Source organism: Suncus etruscus, chromosome 2, assembly GCF_024139225.1.
Source record: "Suncus etruscus isolate mSunEtr1 chromosome 2, mSunEtr1.pri.cur, whole genome shotgun sequence".
Classification (NCBI taxonomy): domain Eukaryota; kingdom Metazoa; phylum Chordata; class Mammalia; order Eulipotyphla; family Soricidae; genus Suncus; species Suncus etruscus.
This window is the reverse complement of record NC_064849.1, coordinates 5,194,638-5,216,821: the sequence shown is the minus strand read 5'-3', so window position 1 is coordinate 5,216,821 and position 22,184 is coordinate 5,194,638. Positions and strand designations below refer to the sequence as shown.

Here is a 22,184-nt window from a genome sequence, read left to right as displayed (position 1 = left end):
ATATTGCTTTGGGTTTAATTCCTGGCACTTCATTGTCCCCAACTACCATCAGGTATTCCCTAAGATGGAACAGACACAGACTTTCTCTCATTTTTTATTTATTTATTTATTTATTTATTTATTTATTTTTTGGTTTTTGGGCCATACCCAGCGATGCTCAGGGGTTACTCCTGGCTGTCTGCTCAGAAATAGCTCCTGGCAAGCACGGGGGACCATATGGGACAGACACCGGGATTCGAACCAACCACCTTTGGTCCTGGATCGGCTGATTGCAAGGCAAACGCCGCTGTGCTATCTCTCCGGGCCCTATTTATTTTTTTTTTTTGACTTTCTCTTATTTTGATGGGCTCAATGTGGATCCTTCTCGCACTCTTCTCCTAGAGCTCGAAGTGGGCAAACACATGTCAGTGTAACCATCTCATGTCCTCTGGATTTGCTTTAGGATGTCCTAGGAATCCATTGGGTCTGTGGCTGATCCTCAGGGAACTTGTGTAGGCACTGGGGTTCCCTCCATACAGCAAAAGGTTGCTTGGTTGCTGCTAGGTGAGCAGGTGCTTGGAACAGCTGAGTGAAGACTGTGTGGAACCCAGGGAACTGATGTGGCTTCCCCAGAGAACAGGACCCACACTGGTGTGGAACCCAGTGACTGTGGCTAACATGGAATTACTGTCCCTGCATCCTCTCCACCCCAGCTCTCTCATACAACCCTTCACCCTGCATCAAGTGTGCAAGGAACACTCCTCCTCTTTGTCTCCAGAAGTCTAGAACACCTCTTGATTCACGAACACAGAGGGTTGGTTTCCAGATCCCTGGTATTTGGGTTGGTCTGCATGCTGTGTATGTGTTACGGATCTGGAAAGGTGCTTTTAGTCCAGAGGTGTGCGCTTTCAGTTTCTGTTAACCAGCAGGAGCAGTACTAGGAGGAAGTCCCCTCTCCCCATAGACCGGGTGTTATGACTGTTAGAAACTGCTGTGTGTATGGGGCACCATAGTGAAAAGCCCTGCTTTTTACAGCCTCTGTACTTCTGGCGTGGTCCAGCTTCACATCAACAGCTGGCTGGAGGTGAGCTTCTGCCTGCCCCACAAGATCCACTATGCTGCTGCCAGCCTTATTCCCCCCGAGGCCATTGAGCGGAGCTTGAAGGCTATTCGGTGAGAACCAGCCCTTCCATTGTCCCTCTGGGGGATGCCTTTTTAGCTTTCTGCCTGAAATTTTACAATGACTGTGTTTCCCCCTGTGGGTTATTTTCCATTCCCTGCTACAACTAGTCATTGATAGATAGGGCTCTGCTTTCACAGAAGTAAAAACACAGAGAGGACTGCAGCTCAAGCTCTGCATGTAGGAATCCCAGGTTCCTCCCAGCATGGCTGGGTCCCCTGAGCACCACCTGAAGTCACCCTCAAACGCAATTCCAGGAATAACCTTGGCACCACTGGAACACTTGAAACACCACTGTGTTTCAAACACTTAAGTTTTTTTTAGAAAGGAAAGAAAGGTGGCCAGGGGGCCAGAAAGATAGCATGGAGGTAAGGTGTTTGCCTTGCATGCAGAAGGACTGCGGTTCGAATCCTGCCATCCCATTTGGTCCCTCGAGCCTGCCAGGAGTGATTTCTGAGCATAGAGCCAGGAGTAATCCCTGAGCGCTGCCAGATGTGACCCAAAAACAACAACAACAAAAAAGGTGGCCAGAAGATAGTACAGTAGTACAGTTATTCTTGTGCATGTGGCTAACGTGGGTTCCATGTCTGGTCCATATCATCCCCTGAGCCCTTCTAGGAGTGATGGCCTGGGTACAAAACCAGGATTAACCCCTGAGCACTGCTGGATGTAGCCCAGAAACAAAGAAAAAGAGAGAAGAGGGCCATAGAGATAGTTCAGTGGATAAGGTGTTTGCCTTGCACATGGCTGGCCTCATTTCAATCTCCAATACTACATATGACACCCTGAGCCTCTCCAGGGGTGATCCCCAAGCATAGCATGAATAGCCCAGTGTTCCATTGTTCAAAAACAGAAACAAAGAAAAACAGTACTCGTTTATGTCCATCTAGTTCATAAATGAGCAACCTTAGTTTTCTTCTGGATCTTCTGGCACTGCCTTAGGTCAGTGGGTTGTACATTGAGTCCTTAGGTGAGACTTTGAGACCTCTGGCCCCAGGCACAATACACTGGGGAGAGGCTAGAGAGATTGTTTTTATGGTGTTGTCCCAGAATTTGCATCTGAATTAGAAACAGTTCTGGAGATCTCCCTTTTATCTTTATTTTTTTGTTGTTTTTGTTTTGTTTTTTTGGGCCACACCCGTTTGATGCTCAGGGGTTACTCCTGGTTTAGCGCTCAGAAATTGCCCCTGGCTTGGGGGGACCATATGGGACGCTGGGAAATCAAACCGTGGTCCTTCCTTGGCTAGCGCTTGCAAGGCAGACACCTTACCTCTAGCGCCACCTCGCTGGCCCCAATCTTTATTTTTTTTTTTTTGGGGGGGGGGGCCATACCCTGTGACACTCAGAGCTTATTTCTGACACTATACTCAGTGATCATTTATGATGGCACCTGGGGGACAATATGGGAAGCTGGAGCTCAAATCTAGATTGGCTGAGTGTAAGGCAAAGGCCCTATATGCTGTACTATTGCTCCAGCCCAAATCTTATTTTTATGTTGTGCTTTTTATGAGCTGTTTTACTTTTTCCTTATTTGGGACTCTTTATGGAACATTCATTAACAGTTTTCAATTGAATATTTACCAGGCACTTTATGAGCTAGGGAATAAAGTACGGCTGTTTGGCCTCCTATAGTTTTATTTTCATTTTTCTTTCTTTGAGAATGAAATGACAATAACCCTTAAAGCCTTTTTTTTTATCTTTATTCATTGATTGATTGGTTTTGGGGCCACACCCACTGGTGCTTAGGGGTTACTCCTGGCTCTGCACTCAGAAATCGACCCTGGTAGGCTGGGAGACCTTATAGGATGCCAGAACTCGAACCACTGTCCATCATGGGTCGGCTGCATGAAAGTCAAACGCCCTACCTCTGTGCTATCTCTTCAGCCCCCAATAACCCTCGAAGACTTAAAGGTCTGGACACACCTTTTTCCTTCTCTCCAATGTCTCTCGTGGTTTTTCCTGTGGGATTTCATGCTTATAGACCCTGGCTATGTCTGTGTTCTGGGTAGTTGTCCGAGTAGACTTGATTCTCACTCATCTCCCCAATCTGTGATTCTCTGCAGCCCATACCATGCCTTGTTGCTGCTCAGTGATGAGAAGTCACTGCTGAGTGAGCTTCCACTTGACTGCTCCCCAGCCCTGGTGCGTGTAATCAAGACGACATCTGCTGTGAAGAACTTGCAGCAACTGGCCCAGGATGCAGACCTGGCCTTGCTGCAGGTATTGCTTGGAAGGAGGCCTGGAGGGAGGTGGCCTTAGATAAGGGTGGGAGATACAGGACAGCTGGCCACTTATTAGCGTGTCCCGAGGACCTCCTTATAGCCAGCCATGGTGGCATGGGTGATTCTAGTCTGCTATGAAATTCTGACATCTGATTCTGACCTTGTGAACTCAACACGAGCCTGACTTTCTTCTCTGATAAGGAGAGAATTCCAGTTATGGCTAACTGGAGTCAGAGAACAGGACACCAGGGCTGGGGGAGTGGATCAGGATTGAAGCAGGAGCACTGGAGAAAGCAGTATTGCAGCCCTACTGCCAGTGTGGACTGTCAGGGTAGGAAGCTCCAACGAGGCCACCCACATGCAGATCTAGGTCCCTCCTGGGGGTCTCTGCCCAAGTGTATGAGTAAGTCTGTTGTACTGTGGTCACTTAGTACTTGTGAAATTACCTTTGTGGGGCCGCACAGCGGCGTTTGCCTTGCAAGCAGCTGATCCAGGACCAAAGGTGGTTGGTTCGAATCCCGGTGTCCCATATGGTCCCCTGTACCTGCCAGGAGCTATTTCTGAGCAAGACAGCCAGGAGTAACCCCTGAGCAATGCCGGGTGTGACCCAAAAACCAAAAAAAAAAAAAAAAAGAAAGAAATTACCTTTGTGATTGGAGGAAAGGTCCTTAAGTACTGGCCACACATCTGACTGGAACATGGGTGAGGACCACGGGGTGAGGGGAAGGGGATTTTGGTGTGGGGCCATAGTTGGTGGTATTCAAGAACTCACAGTTGGTGTTCCTGCTTGGCCTCTGCTTGGGGGTTGCTCCCCACAGTGCTGGGATTGAATTTGGGCCTCCTACATGCAAAGCATGCACTTAGCTAGGGATAAGTTTGGTTTTTTTTGTTGTTGTTGTTTTATTTTTTTGGTTTTTGGGCCCCACCCAGTGATGCTCAGGGGTTACTCCTGGCTATGTGCTCAGAAATCGCTCTGGCTTGGGGGACCATATAGGATGCCAGGTCGAACCAAGGTCCATCCTAGGCTAGCGTGCGCAAGGCTTACCACTTGCACCACCGCTCCGGCTCATTATTATTATTATTATTATTATTTGGATTTTTGGGCCACACCAGATGACACTCGGGTTATACACCCTTGCCATGCACTCAGAAATTGCTCCTGGCTTGGGTGACCGTATGGGACATCCGGGGATTGAACTATGATCCATCCTAGGCTAGCATGTGTAATGTTGACGCCTTACTGCTTGCTCCAGCCCCTAAATTGGTTATTTTTTAACATATTTGATTGAAACCATTTTGATTTACAAAGTTCTTCATGGTTTGGGTTTTAGACATACAATGTTTTGGCCAATCCCACTACCATTGTTGATCTCCCTCCACCAATGTTCCCAGAGTGCATCCCATGCCCTCCAGCCTACCAGCATAGTGGGCCCATTTTAAGTTTTTTTTATTTTGTTTTGTTTTTTGGGGGGGCCACACCCGTTTGATGCTCAGGGATTACTCCTGGCTATGTGCTCAGAAATTGCCCCTGGCTTGGGGGAACCATATGGGATGCCAGGGGATCAAACTGCAGTCCATCCTAGGCTAGTGCTTGCAAGGCAGACGCCTTACCTCTAGTGCCACCTCTCCAGCCCCCAAATTTAAGTTTTGATTAAGTTTTCGTCTCAAGATCTCTCTTTCTCTCTCTCTTTTTTCTTTTTCTTTCCTTCTTTGTTCGTTCTTTCTTTCCTTCTTTCTTCTCCCTCCATCCCTCCGTCCCTCTCTCCCTCCCTCCGTCCCTTCCTTCCTTCCTTTCTCCTCTCCGCTCTCACCATCCCTCCCTCCTTCCTTCCCCCCTCCCAGTGGTGCTCAGGGGTTACTCTTGGGTTTGTGCTCAGAACTCACTTCTGGCAGGCCCGGGGAGAAAAGTGGGTTAGTCATGTGCAAGGCAAAGACCCTACCCACTGTGCTATCACTCAGACCCTGGTCTCATGATTTTTGTTTTGTTTTGGTACCACACCTGACTGTGCTAAGGATTCACTTCTGGCTCTTTTCAGGGATTATTCCTGGGGGACTATTATGTAGTACCAGATATTCAGACATGCAGTGCTGGTAATCAAACCAGGGATACAGGCATGCAAGTGCCTTACTCCCTGTACTTGTTCTTTAGATCAGCTGAGGAGAAGTTGAAATCCAGAGCAGGAGAGGTATCTTCTGAGTAACACAGTTGGAGTTGAACCCAGAATCTGGTGTTGGGGAATACCGCATGGCCACCAGGGGGCAGCAGGTTCTGCCTAGGACCCGACTGTAGCTTGCTCAGGTCTGGCTGAGGAAGAGAGCAGCTGAGAGGCAGGCCCCTGTGAGAAAAGCATTCACAAGCATACATACAAAAACAAAACAGAACAAAAACACTCATGATCCCATATTCCAGAGGTGTCAACTACTGTATTCTTCCAGGTATTTTCCTCTCCAAATAAACATACCTGAATCACAAAATTAGGATTCTTGTGAGGGGGGTGGGTTGAAACCACATGTATCAAGAATCACTGCATCTGAAAATGGGAAGAACAGTGCTAGTGTTGGAGATACAGTACTGTGATGCTAGTAGAGATTGCTGCCCTCCAGGATAACATTCTGGCTGTTTTGGAGAGGCTGGGTAGGTGATGGCAGAGGTATAGGAAAGTAAGTGTATGTCTTTCTTCAGAGTGAAAGTCAGGGAAACTTGGGATGAGAGATCTTCAGAGGAGCTGATATTCCTGGTCTTGGGGACAGCATCCCACTAGGGATTCTGTGGCCCAGATGAGGCAAAGGTGCCCTGTCAGTGTTCAGTGTCATGGGTGCTGCTTTTGGCAGGGTGTGACTCACCAGCCTCATGCTGGCACTGGTAAAGAGGAGGTGGGTGCAGTATGACAAGTGCCCTGTGCTGTTTATAACCTTCTGCAGTGCCTTTTCTCCCCTCATGATGCTCACAAGAAGTTGTGGAGTTTTTGGTCTGTCTGTGGCCTCTCCTGGTATCTGAGGGTCACAGGGGTCCTCAAACTTTTTAAACAGGGGCCAGTTCACTGTCCCTCAGACCATTGGAGGGTCTGACTATAGTAAAAACAAAACTTATGAATGAATTCTTATGCACACTGCATATATATTATTTTGCAATGAAGAAACAAAACAGATACAAATACAATATGTGGCCCGCGGGCCATAGTTTGAGGACCACTGGTCCAGAAGAACAGGACCTGGGTGTTCTTTAGGAATGCTGCAGTTCTGCTGGGCATGGGGGCATCCTCTGCCAGTATGATCAGCTAGGGTTAGTGGGCTGCATTCCGGGGGTGCCCTGTTCTGGGGCCAGAGAGAGCTCAGCGAACTGAGTGTATGCAGGACGCCCAAAGTCAGTTCCCTACACTAAATGATCTCCTGAGCTCTGCCAGGAATAACCCCGAGCAGCATCATTTATGGACCAAAAGTAAATGGAAAAGGAGGCTGGAGAGATATAAGGCAGGGTGCTTGTCTTGCAGCAGAGGGCCCTAGTTTGATCCCTGACACCATATATGGTCCCCTAAGCACCTCTATGAGTAAACTCAGCTGATTGTGACCCAAAAGCTAAACCCACGAATGAGAAAAACATTTTTTTGTGTGCAAAGAAAAGACTGTGAAGAGCTGTGCCGGCACCCTGGTGGGAGGTTGGAGAGTCAGGACTGATGGTAATATGGGTGATTTTCACAGCACTGTTGTTCCCCTCCCTCTGCCTGCAGGTTTTCCAGCTTGCAGCTCACCTGGTATACTGGGGCAAAGCCATCATCATCTACCCCCTGTGTGAGAACAATGTCTACATGCTTTCTCCCAATGCTAGCGTGTGTCTGTGAGTATCTCAGGGCTCCGAGTAGGAAGGGGCTGATGCAGCAGGTGGACCAGTGTGTGCTCCCAGGCCAACCCAGATCCTCACCTCTGCTCTGATTGCAGTGTGGCTTGGCTTAGTGCCAGTGGTCCATGTTCTTGCACCTGAAGACTCCATGAGGGTCTGCCTGCTGTGCTTGCTGGCAGCAGATAAGGTGGGAACCCCAAGTAAGGCTCACAGGAGCTCTGTCCTCACTCTGTCATCTGGCTTCCTCCACGTAGGCTCAGAGATGGTACCAGGAAGTATGACTGGGAATCCTACTGAGCTCATGCTCGCCTCATGTCCCCAGGTACTCCCCACTGGCTGAGCAGTTCTCCCGTCAGTTTCCATCGCATGACCTGCCATCTGTCCTTGCCAAGTTCTCTCTGCCTGTGTCCTTGTCAGAATTTAGGAACCCCTTGGCACCCCCTGTGCAGGAGGTAAGTCTTAGGAGATTGGGGAACCCAGTGAACTACCTGGCATCACCTACTCAGCCCCTGAACCAAGTACCCTTGCTACCACATGCTTATCCCTGGTTTCCTGTTTCTAAGCACACTGCAGAAGGTCCCGTTGTGTCTTGCTGTGGTGGCTAAGAAGCTGTCTCCCAGTCTTGGCCAGGAGCCCAGCATATGGGCAATCTTTTGGGGAGACCATTCTGGTTGTGTAGGCAACATTTAGGGTTAAAACTGAGTTGAGGCCCAGCTGACCTTTCCTGGAGAGTGGAGCTGCCTGATAACTCTTTATGAGCCTGGGGATGGTGCTCCATGAATGGAGAATACAGATGGGTCCTTACATTTCTGGGTCCCTGCCCTGCCATAGTCTGGCGGGGGGAGGGGGAGACATAAGATCTCACTCATGGGTTGCCAGAATCCCCATCCATTCAAGACCCAGAGAGATCAGGTCCAAGTCACTGTCTGCCCAGGCCTTAGGTCAGAGCAAAGGGTAGGAGGGGTGCTGGGTGTGGCCAATGGGGCTGGCCAGTGTGTCAGGAATGTGAGGTACATGAAATGACCTTGAGCTGGGTAGAGGCAGATGGGACATGTAGTTGAGATGGGATTGGCTGCTCTCTAGACTTCATCTTCAAAAGTAAAGCGTTCAAATAAGTACCAGCTCTGTGAGGCAAACCATGCTCGAAAAGAAAACCGCTTCCCTTCTCTAGCTGTGAATGAGAGGATCTCATTTACATGACCAACGTGAAAGTCTTAAATGCCATCTTTCATGGTGCCTCAGGCTCCCGGGAACTGTGCCAGGCCGTACCAACTGAATAAGACACTTCATCTGTACCCTCTCAGGCTTTCCCAGCAGATACCCCCTCATTTCTGGTTTGCGGGGTGGGGGTCGACTGTCCAGATCACACCCGAGAGACCACCCACCACCTCCTGTCCTCTCGGCTGAGAGGCAGTGGCCCAGGGCGAGGCAACCTGACTCCTGCGTCAGGCCCAGATGGTGCTCTCCAGCCCTCAGGAAGCCTCTCTTTCCTTTCTTCAAGTTTATTACAGTCATTTTCAGTCTCCCTTGATTTTACAGGGTTATACTCGCCAACAACAATCTCTTTGACAGGAAGATATGCATATGTCTGTGAACACGGGCTGTCTGGATGTACCTTGCTATTCACCAACCAGTGGGACGCCTCATTACTCCTGAACACGGGCCATCCCCTTTTCCAGGGGTGGGCTCCAGGGCCCAGGCACCCTTCACGAGGTCCCTCTCTTGGCATGTCTTCGGTGCTGACCTACTGAGAGGACCTCCTGCTTTCAAGGCAGCTTCCAAAGCTTCTTTCTAAACAACCACCAGGCTGCAGGGAAGGGAGATATTTAGTTCAGGGTGGCCAAGGCACCCAAGCCCAGGACTCATTGCCGTGAAGGAAGAGTGAGAAGAGGGGGTCCACAGGGCCACTGTATCCCATTCTGCTCATCAGCTCTGGGAATTTAAGGCTGTGGGACAGATATGGTCCTGCTGCCTTCTCAGACTTTGCTGCCTGCAGTGGGTGCCCTCATTCTCCAGCATGACTAGAGGGCTGAGGCAGTAGTAAGCCACTGCTTCAGTCCTGCCATTAAAGGAATGGGCTGGGGCTGGGACCAGGCTCCTTCACACCCCCTCCCAAGGCCTCACGATATGACTCTATCCCATAGACTCAGCTCATCCAGATGGTGGTGTGGATGCTACAGCACAGGCTCCTGGTCCAACTGCACACCTACGTGTGCCTCATGGCTTCACCCAGTGAGGATGAGCCACACCCTCGAGAAGATGACGTCCCGTTCACTGCCAGAGTCGGCGGCCGCAGCCTCAGTACCCCCAATGCCCTCAGCTTTGGCTCCCCAAGTAGGACTCCTCATCTGCCCAGTGCACCTGTGGTGGGGGGAAGGTGGAATACTGGGGGGACATGTAGAGGATGGTCAGAAGGCCCAACAGTCACTGCCCCCGCCATGTGAAGTGCTTTCACATGCCCTCCCCCTGCTCTGAATAGAGAACTGGGCCCCCTTCTCCACCGTGTCCCTTGGTCTTGAATTTGTCTCCCCCTGACTCTCCCTTAATGTTCCCCTAGTCTCTGGCAGATCTCGGTGTTACTGGGAGGACACAGTGGGCTTCTGAAGACCCAATCTGCCTAGAGCTCAGTTCATGCTGGGTCAGAGGGGCTGGGTCGCTAGGGGGTGTCCTGGTGTCTTGACCTCTGCCCCTGCCTTGTCCACCATAGCCAGCAGTGATGATATGACACTCACCAGCCCCAGCATGGACAACTCCAGTGCAGAGCTACTCCCCAGCGGGGACTCACCACTCAACAAGAGGATGACAGAGACCCTGCTGGCCAGTCTTTCGGAACATGAACGGGCAGCCATCCTCAGTGTGCCTGCAGCTCAGAACCCAGAGGACCTCCGTATGTTTGCCAGGTAAGCCCCAGGGAAGCTTCAATTAAGACTGAAAGTGAAAACAAGCACTCCTGCCTCCAAGCTTGTCTCTGGCTCAGGTGCGCCCCCGTGTGTCTGGTGGGAGGAGTGAAGTTTTCAGGCCATCTCTGCCACACATGTGTAGACATCCCCCCCCCCCCCCAGGAGAGCAAGTACACTTGTTTGAACCAGAACCACATGGGACTTACTGTCTCCACCCCATCAGATTACTGAGTGCATGTGGCCCTCAGGCTCAGGCAGGGACTGGGCTTGATAGGAATCACTTCAAGGAATCACGGCTGACAGATTCAGATTCACCTGTCACTGGGAAAAGACTCTTGTGGATGCCCCTCAGCACTTTGGTCAGTACCTGTGGGCAGCCCTGTGCTCGACACACACTGATGAACTCAAGCACCCTCCCCTTCTAGGCTCCTGCACTACTTCCGGGGCCGCCACCACCTGGAGGAGATCATGTACAACGAGAACACACGGCGCTCTCAGTTGCTTATGCTCTTTGACAAGTTCCGAAGCGTGTTGGTGGTGACCACCCATGAGGACCCTGTTATTGCCGTCTTCCAAGCTCTGCTGACTTGAGCTGGGCACTAGAGCCTGGAGGCTCCTGCAGCGAGTGGGAGCTCGGGCTTCAGTCCCTTCTCCCTACAGCGTTCCGCCAGTCTGAGGCCTGATCAAGGGGGCAGCACTAGCTGTGGGGCTGTGTTCTCACTCAGTCTTCAAAGCAGACTTGGTGTCTCTTGAGTGAGACTCTGGATCAGAGAATCATTGTGAGATCCAGATACTAGGTCCTCCAGTTTCTCTCAGTGCCCTTCTCTGTCCCTCTGATGGCCATCAAATGTAAAATTCTGAGCCTCAGAGGTACAGCAAGGTGCTTGTTTTTGCACAAGTCCGACCTGAGTTTGATCCCTGGCACCACCAAGCCCCGCCAGGTATGATCCCTGAGTGTAATCAGAAGCCCTCTCCTCAAAAGAAAGTAGGAGACCCTGCACAGTCACATTGCTCTGTAAGTGGACCCATTTCTACCAGCTATTGTGGGCTTTTCTTGGTGTGTGTCTTACCCCAGGCTCCTGGCAAGCAGTTACAGGTGTCAGGGGAGGCATGAGGTCCTGGGCTAACTTGGCCTGCTGTTGGTGAGGAGACACACAGGCCTCTGTGGCCTAGTGAAATGCATCTTACTCTTACCTGCAGGTATGTTTGTACCAGTCTCCTTTTCTATCTGCACCCAGGATTGTGGGACCAGAAGAAGTAACTGTACCTCTGTGTGTTCTGCTATGAACGCAGGGTCTGGGGGGGTGGGGGGGAGGGAGAGACCATGGCAAGGAGGTTTGGCATAGTCTGCAACCTTCTACAAATAAATTATTTATTTGGTTTGAAACAGTTAAAAAAAAAGTATGAGTAGCTCCTTGTTCAGGTCTGAATCTCCTGCTCAGCTGCTCTATCTACTACGCTGACCCAAGGACTACCCCGGACATAGAAGCGTAGTGGTTTCCGGGTCCACTCTCCCGCATGGCCAATGCCCACTCTGGCTGCTGCCACCACAGCTGATCCATTGGGTGTCAGGGAGCCGTGCTCCAGCCACATAGCCTCATCCTCGGCCAGGTCTCGCTGATCGAAGCTCTTATCAATAGCCAGGGCCTGGCACAGCTTGGAGGGTCCACTGCAGAGCTCACGGTCTTTGAGGGTTCGACTGGCCATGCTCTTCCGGTTGGTGCTGCGAAGCTGTCGCATGGTCTCCTGGCCCTCCAGGGGTTCTAGTGCTCGCAGCAGGACACACGCCCCATCTCCTGGGAGACACAGAAGCCTGGATGTTGTGCCTTTCCCCATACTCCCCGGACAGCAGCAGCTGCCTTGTCTAGAGCAGCTGGGACCAGTTCCTTACACACCTGCATTCACCACCCCTGTGAATCCTGAATGCTGGCTGATGGTGTTTGGGCATGGTCACCCCACAGGAAGCAGCGTGGACCATCCCTACCAGGCCCCAGGGTGCCCCATCCAGCCCCACACTATATTGGGCAGACAGACAGCACCAGGTACCCTATGAGCCTACTCTTGTTTGCAGTAGAGGCCTCATCCCCCTTGGACTCCTATTCTGGCCCCCTGACCAGTTGACACTGCTTTGGTAGCAGAGATGGAAGGCTGATGCCCAGGCCTACGGCCTTGTTCAAGAAGGTGTATCTGAAGCCAGAGAAGAAGTACAGCAGGGAGAGAGCTTGCTTTGGTTGAGGCTGACCTGGGTTCAATCTTGAGCACCCCATATGGTTACCTTAGCACCATGAGCAGTGATTGGAGGGCAGAGCCAGGAGTAACCCCTGAGCACCACTGGGGTGTCAACCCTCCCACCCTGAATAAAAAGATGATGGGTCTGTCCTCAGTTCCCTTAGCTCTGAATGGTAGGCAGGCTCAGAGCATTGACCCTGGCCAGAGGGGTTCTGATCTTCCAGCAAGGCTGCTTTATTCTGATTTCCTTGATTTATGCTATCACATAGTGTCTAAGAGGCCAAGCCTGAGAGGAAAGGCCGCATTTTGGGGCCTATTCCTGGCCTCCCAGTCAGCACCTAGAGTCAGATGGGTTAATGCAGCAAGGTTGTCTGGCAAGTGGCAGTCAGTGGGAGGAGATGGGTGTTCCTTAACTGAATTCTAAAGGAACCAGACTGAAAAGCAAGTAAGCCTCGAAGTTCATTCCTACAATGATGATTTTTTCCCCCCTGCTACCCTAATCTCTTAAGGGTGCCACACATGTCCCTCTTCATTTCACCAAGCCTCCTGTGAGGCCTACAGAGGGGTCAAAGGAATAGCTAGATTTCCCCCACCCCATCATCAGCACCATTTTTTTTTGGGGGGGGCACACCTAGTTGTACTCAGGGCTTACTCCTATCTCTTCACTCAGTGCTCCCTCCTGTGAAGCCTCAGAAGACCAAATGGGGTTCCAGAGATCAAACCCTCCAGGTGCAAAGCAAGTGCCCTATCCATTGTACTATCTCTCTGGCTTCTCCACCCTCTTCTATTTTGTGTTTAGTCATTTTTCTTGTTTTGGGGTGACAACAGACCAGTGGTGCTAAGAGCTTATTCTGATGCTGTGCTCAGAAATCACTCCTGGTAGTGCTTAAGGACCATATGCAGTGCCAGGGATTGAACCAGGGTCAGTGGCTCCCCCAGCTCTGTGCCAGTCCCTCCCCCACATTCGCACACCAGCTTGGTGCCTTCCTGCACATATCCATATCCTCACTGATTGCTCTGCTCAGCTCTGGCATTCCCATCTGCCCTTATTCAGCCCTGGGTGCCAACAACACCCCCACCTCATGTGAGGGGCCCAGAAAGAGCTCTTAAGGGTGATAAATCCTGATTATCACCTCAGCACCTGGTCTGTGCCAGACACAACCGGCCATGGGTATCCTGTGGCATTGGCAGTGTTCAGCCCAGCTGTACATTTTAGGTAGGCAAGGCCCCCTTTACTGGATTCACTCAACAAATGTGCAGCTGCCCTGTGCTGCCCTGCCCTGCCCCCCTGCTGGCTCCCTTGGTGAAGGCTGGGAAAGAAGATACACAAGCCAATATGACCGATACTAGTTCGCCCAAGGGGATGGCAGATCCCTTAGAAACAGTGCCATGGGCTGTTCCTTCCAAGACTTCCCAGAGAACAGCTCCTGCTCACAAAATACAGGCAGTTCCAGAACACTGCCAATGACTGTCCCCCAGCATGGCTGAGAACAATTGATCTATATCCTGTAATTGATTTGCTGCCTGGCAGATCTTCCTGCCAGAATTTGGCCCAGTCCCTATCCATCTCACCATTTCCCTACAACCGTCCCCCCTCCCCCTGTTCCTGAGCCACTGGGACACCATCTTGAAGTAGGCCCTGTCTGCTTTGAGCTCAGATCAACCATGACCTTTTCCTGGGGGCCTCAGCATCTCCAGCTATTCTGTCAAAGCACCCCCAGCTCCTGAACCACAACTAGCTCAGCAATGGCACCTCCTTGCTCAATTCCCTGTCCCCCTCCCATACAACCCCCAGCTGCAAGTGGGACTGACCTAGTCCAGGCCTCCTGCTCCCTAGTCAAGTCCCATCACTGCTCACCTTGGCTGGACACATTAATGCAGAAGTACATGCCATAGATGAGGTACACATACAAAGTCCCTGGCTTCATGAACATGCCACGGTTGCGGGGGGTCTGCCGGCCTCCCTTTGAGTGGGCGGCTTCATCCTCTGGCCCCAAGTATGCCTCAGTCTCCACGATGCGGCCACGGAGCTCTGTGCCATCAGGGAGTCGCCGGACCAAGACCTGAAGGTGGGATCCGAGAAGAGGATGGTGTAAGATGCTGGTTTTGTATGTACAGGATCTGGGTTCAACCCAACATATCATGTGGCCCCCCGACTCTACTCTCCCACCACAAAAGATCTAGACACCCTCACACTCAGTGTCCCTACCTAGTCCTAACGGCCTTTTTGTATGTGTGTAGCATCCTGGCGGTAGCCAGCTGTAGGAATGAGACAGTAGGTGCAGCTCAGGGTACCAGCAGGACCCAGTTCTCAGGGAAGCCAGGGATGGGCTCTGGAGTGCAAACACTGAGCTCCACAGTGGTAACTGCTCCTTGGTCATGTGTAGCCTTAGAAGCCAACAGTTATGCCCAGTGTTTGCAGCCACAGGTCCATTTTCCAGGGCTCACTGTGTGGCATACTGGATTTAGCTGCAGCTGCATTCCTAGTACCAGCCTTTGCCCAGGAAGTCCTGGGCTATGTGGCTATGGCCAGTGTGATAGGGTAAGGTGGGGTGCTGGGATCTGGATGCCCAGTGGGTAGACTGGAAGCCAACACTCAAGAGACAGGACAGGAAGAAGGACTGGTGTCGAGGGAATTGAGCAGTCACCCAAGGCATCCATCTTTTGGCTTAACCAGTATCTTTGGTGAGAAAGGCAGCCTCATTCCACCCAAACAAGTATCTTCTGGTGCCAAGGTCGTGGGGGACACATCATCCTCTGTCAAAAGGGGACTGGAGGGCCCAGAGAGATAGCACAGCAGCGTTTGCCTTGCAAGCAGCCGATCCAGGACCAAAGGTGCTTGGTTCGAATCCCGGTGTCCCATATGGTCCCCCGTGCCTGCCAGGAGCTCTTTCTGAGCAGACAGCCTGGAGTAACCACCGGGTGTGACTCAAAAACCAGAAAAAACAAAAGGGGACTGGAAGAACGTCTGAGTTGTTATGACAACACATTGCTTTTTTTTTTTTTTTTTTCTTCATTTTTGGGTTACACCCGGCATTGCTCAGGGGTTACTCCTGGCTGTCTGCTCAGAAATAGCTCCTGGCAGGCACGGGGGACCATATGGGACACCGGGATTCGAACCAACCACCTTTGGTCCTGGATCAGCTGCTTGCAAAGCAAATACCACTGCTATCTCTCCCGGCCCAACAACACATTGCTATTGTGACAGGCTGCTCAGGGCTGTGAGCATATGGGCCAAGGCTGACAAGGATCTGTGAGGTAGTGGAAAGGCTGTCCTTGAGCACAGGCACACACAAGGAAGCAGGTCCTCTGATGGATACAGCTTTGCCCAAGTTCAAGCAACATTTTTTTCTTTTTTTTTTGGGTCACACCCAGCAGCGCTCAGGGGTTACTCCTGGCTCTATACTCAGAAATTGTTCCTGTCATGCTCAGGGGACCATATGGGATGCCGAGATTCAAACCACCATCCTGCATGCAAGGCAAATGCCCTACCTCTATGCTATCTCTCCATCCCCAAGCCCAAGCAATCTTGAACATGATTGCTTGGGCAACCTGAGGGGAGCCTGGGCCACAATCTTTCACTGGAAGTCCTTTGGCTTTTGTGACACTTCATGTGAGGTCACGGACTTTTTATAACTTAGGTGCTTCCAGAAGGCTCTCTGGCACTCACAGCTGAAAGCATCCTCCTTGTCCAGGGGCAAGTCCTCTCCACAGCCCTTCACCTGATACCCCACTCCTAGCCAAGCATTTTTATCAGTCACAGACACTGATTGCCCTTGACCACCAGCACCTAAAGGCCCACACTCTTTTTAGGACACAGGGCACTATAGAACTTGGAGAGCAGAGAGCAGAGGTTCTCTATTTTTTTGTGGCCTTTGCAGGAGAAAAATCACTATATGCACTCCTAGAAATCTATCTTCTCTCTTTTTGGTGGGGGGATGCACACCCAGTGTTGCTCAGGGGTTAGTTACTTCTGGCTTTGTGCTTAGAAATTATTCCTGGCAGACTTGGTTGGCCACGTGCAAAGCAAATGCTCTACCTGCAATGCTCTGGCCTGAGCACAGAAATCTACCATCTTTTTTTTTTGTTTTGCTTTGGTTTTTTGGTTTTCGGGTCACACCTGGTGATGCTCAGGAGTTACTCCTGGCTATGCACTCAGAAATCGCTCCTGTCTTGGGGGACCATATGGGATGCCAGGAGATCAAACCATGGTCCGTACTAGGTTAGTGTGTGCAAGACAAATGCTCTACTGCTTGTGCCCATGCTCTGGCCCCAGAAATTTACCATCTTTAAGTGAATAAACAGAAAGCACCTTCCCATTGTACTCCTCGGAATCACTCCAGTACTCCTTCCCTACTCCAATAGGGTTAGAACTGCCTACTCTTGGAAACAGGGAGGTGGTCTTGGAGGAACAGAAAGAAGGCTTAGGAGGCCAGAGTGTTAGCACAGCTAATAGGACATTTGCTTTGCAAACAGCCGACCCAAGAAGTACCCGGATTCGATCTCTGGCATCCCATATGGTCCTCTGAGCCTGCCAGGAGCAATTTCTGATTGCAGTCAGGAGTAACCCCTGAGCACCATAGGCTATGGCCCAAAACAAAAAAAGAAAGCAGGCCTAGAGTTTGGCACCCGGTGGTTGGCTCCAGACAGAAGTGACACATCTGGGTGGCAGTCAGGTGCTAATGTACCCATTCTGCATGGTGACTGACTCTGCTCCCATGGGCGCTGGGTAGTCCTCATGCTCTACTCCAGATTCTGGTCTGTGTGCAGCTGGAGAGGCTGTTATAGCTCTCCAGTCCTGATGCCAGGCAGTCAGGGGCCACTGCCCACACAGAAAAACTAACAGGGGTCCTCAAACTTTTTAAACAGGGGGCCAGTTCACTGTCCCTCAGACCATTGGAGGGTCTGGCTATAGTAAAAACAAAGCTTATGAACGAATTATTATGCACACTGCATATATATTATTTTGCAATGAAGAAACAAAACAGATACAAATACAATATGTGGCCCACGGGCCATAGTTTGAGGACCACTGCTAGATCTCTGCACAGGGGTGGATGCAAACGCAGCTCCTCACAGATTCGGGGCACAGTACACCACATATTCTGGAGGGAACCAGTTGGAAGGGGATCCTGTCTCCTGGGCCCCAGGTGAAGATAGGTAAAGGTATTCCTATCCTTGGTGCTCAGAGCAAGTGAGCAACATCACAACCTCACAATCTCATGTTTTTCCAAGTGGACTGACTATAGGTCACGCCATCCTGGTTATGCACGAACAAGTGTGGGCCACATCAGGGATAGGAGCCTGATGTGCAGTGGTCACAGTGCATTGACTTTACCTGTCCCAGAAGTGCCCGGGCCAGGGAGACTGCAGGCTGGTCAAAGAACTCAGTTCCCAGTCGAGGAGGGTGCACCTTTGGACCTGAGAAGTAAATACTGCGCTGGAGGTCTGAGGTGCAGGGCGACCTCAAGCAGGGCTCCTTGGGGGCGGGTGTCCAGGTTCCATTCTGTGTGCTTTGACTAGGCTGCTGTGTTGCCAATAGTCGCTGTCTTTTCAGCCCCATTCTGTGGGAAAACTGGATGGGGCAGGACAAAATACACTGTGTAAACAAAAGACAAATGATTGTGTGATGAAGTCAGAGTAGGAAGCTCCAGGGCTATATGTGCCTGCCTGCCTCAGTTTCCCAATCTACAAATCCTGAGACATCAGGTTCAAACAGAATGTCACGTTTGCCCTGCCTGGCAACACGAGCCTGGGCACTGCCTGCACGCCTGAGCATGGTGGTACGACTACAGTGCAGACCTGAAGAACAGTGGAGAAGCAAAGATCATAGGCCCTGGCACAGCGGCACCAAGCCTGGGAAGTGGAGTTGGCACTCCCAGTTCCCACTCAGGACGTGGAATCTCATCTGAGTTTCTGATCACTCCCCACACCCCTGTATGGGATCAAAACACACGCGGGGAAGGCAAGTGCTCTACCGCCAAACCATGTTCCAAATCCTAAAGCACCACCAGGTATCCCAAGCCGTCAGGGGTCCTTATGACCGGGAACAGACAGAGGCTGATGAGGAGGGTCGCATGCTGGTGTGTGTGTGTGTGTGTGTGTGTGTGTGTGTGTGTGTGTGTGTGTGTGTGTGTGTGTGTGTATGCTGGTGTGTGTGTGCATGTTGGGTGTGTGTGTGTGAGTCTCCCTGGGCTCCAGTCTCTCCAGCTCTGCTCCGGGACAAGGAAGTCGCCGCGCTGGACCCCAGGGCGTCCATTACCGGTGCACTCCGGCGGTGGGACACCCGGGACCCCTGGCCCGCTCCGGGCGGGACACTCACCTGGGATCCCCGGCGCTTGGACATCTGCGCGCAGCTTGGGAGGGCGGGACGGCCCAAGCCGGAAGCGCGGCAGACGGGGCGGGGCGACGCCTGCGCAGAAGAGGGAAAGCCCTACCAGACCACGCCCCTCCGTGACCACGCCCCTCCGAGACCACGCCCCGTTGCTGGCCACACCCCCTAGTCCGCGCGGAGCGTGGAAGCGAGGACACCCCGCTGCCCACCTCAAGTGCTCCCGGGTGCCCGAGCTCGCTGAGTCCTGCACTTCACCTCCAGTCGTCTCTGAGGCGGAGGAGATGGAGGGGGCGCAGCCGGGGTGCTAAGGGAGGCGGAGATGGGGCAGTGGGCCGGGCGCCTGGCTGTCCAGAAGATCCCTTTGGGATCGTCCTCGCAGAGCTTGGGTCCGAGGGCTGGGAGTCCGCTCACTTCCCGGGGTGAGCTTGCTGGAGCCCGGCCAGCAGCCCTGAGCCCGAAGTGTGGGAAGCCACCCGCTGTTTGCTTTGCGGCTGTGCCGTTTCCGGGGGCCGGGCGGGCGCCCAGAATCAATCCGTGCTGGGTGGAGGCCACCCACCCCTTTTCTTCTCTCCTACACGCCTCCCGGCCAGCCCAGCCGCTCTGCTGGAACCTTGACCCCTTCCTGCCTGTAGTCTTGGTGCCAGCTCCCTTTTCTTCCTTCCCCCTCTAGGGCGGAAACTGAGACCCTCTGTGGAGAGGGCTCTTCACATTTTCCAAGTGGGGCATGGCATAGAAGAGGTCTTGGGGCATTCACATGCTCCTCAGAGAGACTGGGAAGGGAGGCCTGGCCCCCCAAGAGGAGGAGGAGGCCGGCCCAGTGCCAGCAACCCACTTCTCCAGATGTTCCGGCTGAGCACTGGGGCTTGCGCAACCCCTTGCAATCCCCCCACTTCCTGGTCTGTGGTCTGAGGCCCCACCACAAGTTGGAAGTGGTGGGTGGACTGTTCCCACTCTGGTCTGCAGGGCAGCTGGCCGGGGCCACACAAGGGGGGATGGTCCGCCTCCGTCTGCTCTGAGCTGGGAGAGGCATGATTGGATACCCTTGTGATGGGGCTTGGTTTGTAGTCCCCCCCCCCCCCCAGGGAGAAAGCACTGCATGTCAGCCAAGCTCAGAGGCCAGCACTGTCCCACCAGGCCCTCAGGACACAGTGAAAGGGGAGGCCAGGCCATCAGAACTCACGCCACTCTCCAGCTTCCTGGCTCCCTGGACAGAGGGGTGGTCACGAGTGTGTTTGAGGACATGCGCCCTCCTGGCTGGGTCTTGCTACCAGTTTTCCTTCTGGGCCTGGATTCAGCTGTGCCCTGATAGCTCAGCTGTCTGTGGCCACCTTCTCTCCAGATTGCCACAAGCTGATCCTGGATTCATCTTAGCGTCCCTTCCCACTCCCCCAAGGCCCTGTGACTGAGGGAGGATTGCAGAGGCTGGTAGAAGCTCCCACTGGTCAGTGCTCCCACCCCCTTCGACCTCACATAAAGCCCTGGAATACCCAGGCTCTGCCCAGCCCTGTCACTTGCCCACTTGCTGGGCAGTGTGGCCAGCTGTCATTTTCATTTCCATTCCTCTGATGCCAGGACCTCCTGAGAGCACTAGAGTGACAGAGGACTCGAGGGTCTTGGATCTACCCAAGGCAACATAATTATGTGGGGAGGAGAGACGAGAGGTCAGATGTGCCCAGAGCAGTGGCTGTAAGGTGAGGGTTTGCCTCTGTGTCTGGGGGTCCTAGGAGGTGGTCACGACCTGTCACTTGACACGGTGACCCACCCTCCCTGAAGAAGAGCATGCTTTGGGGCAAGGCAGCACCTTCTGTGAAGGCCTGGGCTGCAGGGTTGCAGGGCCATGAAATGGGGCCTGTGTGATGCACTGCAGCCAGTCTGCAGGATGACCCAGCTCTGGGGCCTGTCTTGGGGTGGGTCTGGGAGAGCCCAGACTTCAGAGATCAGGCTGCCACTAGCCCTGCCTGATTAGCCGGGTCATCCAGGAGGGCAGAGATTTCCCAGCCAGAGTCTCGTGTCTCAAGCTGAGAACCTGGTGAACCAGGGCTGGTGGGTTGGGCTGCAGAGAGCCTGTGCGATCCCAAGGCACAGTCCCTGGTCTCCAGGGGACACACACCTGTTGGACCCCCATTCTGCTCCTACTCTCATCCCCAGCTCCCTTTGTTCTGGCCTGGGAACCGCCTTTTGCAATAGCCACAGTGCCTCAGGCACCCTCTGCTCATGGCTTGCTGAGGACACACACAGCCAGAGGTTCCTTTTGGCTCAGGATCCCGGGTCAGCCTCTAAGTTGGTAGCTGCCAACTTTGGTTCCAGTTGTCAACTGTATTTTCCTGTAGCACAGGATCAAACTGCTGTGTGCATTCAGGGCAGCAGCCGAGAGGGACACCAGCAGGCACATTTGGGCCTGAGGACACGTTTTAGGATCTTAAGCTTGAGAAGTTGGGGTTCTGATCCCCACAGAGGGTCCCAAGGAACTGCACATTCTTTGTTCTCTGAGGTGAGAAGGGCCCCTCCCATTCCGACTTCTGGTTCTTCCAACTGAGTCCTACGTACCCAGTCTTTGGCCTTTCACCCCCTTTCTCATTCCCAGCCTTTCTCAGAGTGCTTAAGGCCCAAAAGGTTCCCCCTTTTTTTTTTTTTTTTGGTTTTTGGGCCACACCCTGTGATGCTCAGGGGTTACTCCTGGCTATGCGCTCAGAAGTTGCTCCTGGCTTCTTGGGGGACCATATGGGACGCCGGGGGATCGAACCGCGGTCCGTCCAAGGCTAGCGCAGGCAAGGCAGGCACCTTACCTTTAGCGCCACCGCCCGGGCCCTTTTTTTTTTTTTTTAGAGTGTGTATGCCACTGGGTCATCAACGAATGGATGTAAGGGTGTGTTAGTGTGAGTAGGTGTGAGGATGTGGAACTGGCGTGAGTTCAGTGTGTAGGCAGATCCAAGAACAAGGGGTGAGCAGAGTCAGAGGGGCCAGGCACACGAGTGCACGGCTGGTGATGTGCATGTGGTCAGGGTGTTGGTACCTGTGTGTGTGTGGGGGGGGGTAGTGCAGTGATTTAAGCTCAGATGTGAGCAAGAAGCGATGGTGCGTGTGCAGGTGCTTATGCACGGTTACCTAATACTGCTGCTTCCCCGCACTTGTGGCCGTGGTCCCTCAGTCGGGCTCGGATCTTGGGGCGCTGTTCCCTGAGCTACAGTCTCAGGACATGCCCAGGGCAGGACTCACTGACATCCCGCATGCAAGACGCTCTCCTAGAGAGGTTACTCGCCCACGAGGGTCTCCATCCTGCGGGGTCAGCGGCCCTCCATCCTCCACCCATACCCTCCAGACTCACCCCCAGAGCCCCGGGGGTCCCCCGCGGACACTCGCAAGGGGAGCCCGGCGGCCAGCCCGGAGGAGGCGGCTCGCTGGCCAGGCGAGCCTGGCGCATTCCAGAGCCCTGAGTCAGCGCGGCCGCCCCCTCCGGAGGCCGGGCCCGCCCCCGGCGCACGCCCCTCGCTCCATGGCATTC

The 22,184-nt window shown here is 52.9% G+C and overlaps 2 protein-coding genes across 5 annotated transcripts in view; one reads left to right on the top strand and one right to left on the bottom strand.

Annotated features, from left to right (window-relative positions):
• NPRL3 (NPR3 like, GATOR1 complex subunit) overlaps positions 1-10,864 on the top strand; it is a 33,820-nt gene extending 22,956 nt beyond the window's left edge. For all 3 annotated transcript variants that reach the window (XM_049767972.1, XM_049767970.1, XM_049767971.1), the window contains 7 exons: positions 1,015-1,152; positions 3,223-3,379; positions 7,110-7,216; positions 7,542-7,671; positions 9,364-9,553; positions 9,927-10,119; positions 10,545-10,864. In XM_049767972.1, the coding sequence (XP_049623929.1) occupies positions 1,015-1,152; positions 3,223-3,379; positions 7,110-7,216; positions 7,542-7,671; positions 9,364-9,553; positions 9,927-10,119; positions 10,545-10,710 (1,081 nt within the window). In that variant the 3' untranslated portion in view covers positions 10,711-10,864. The remainder of the gene's footprint in view (positions 1-1,014; positions 1,153-3,222; positions 3,380-7,109; positions 7,217-7,541; positions 7,672-9,363; positions 9,554-9,926; positions 10,120-10,544) is intronic.
• A 603-nt stretch (positions 10,865-11,467) lies between these two features.
• MPG (N-methylpurine DNA glycosylase) lies at positions 11,468-22,140 on the bottom strand. Of its 2 annotated transcripts, none has more exons than XM_049767988.1 (5): positions 21,899-22,140; positions 18,671-18,760; positions 17,687-17,923; positions 14,207-14,411; positions 11,468-11,915 (listed from the first exon to the last, which is right to left on the bottom strand). In XM_049767988.1, exons 1-5 carry the CDS (start codon positions 21,902-21,904, stop codon positions 11,539-11,541), a joined length of 915 nt encoding a protein of 304 aa, XP_049623945.1. In that variant the 5' UTR covers positions 21,905-22,140; the 3' UTR covers positions 11,468-11,538. The 2 variants fall into 2 exon arrangements, with proteins under 2 accessions (XP_049623945.1, XP_049623946.1); XM_049767989.1 differs by having other exon boundaries at positions 11,468-11,912.
• Between the last annotated feature and the right edge of the window lie 44 nt (positions 22,141-22,184).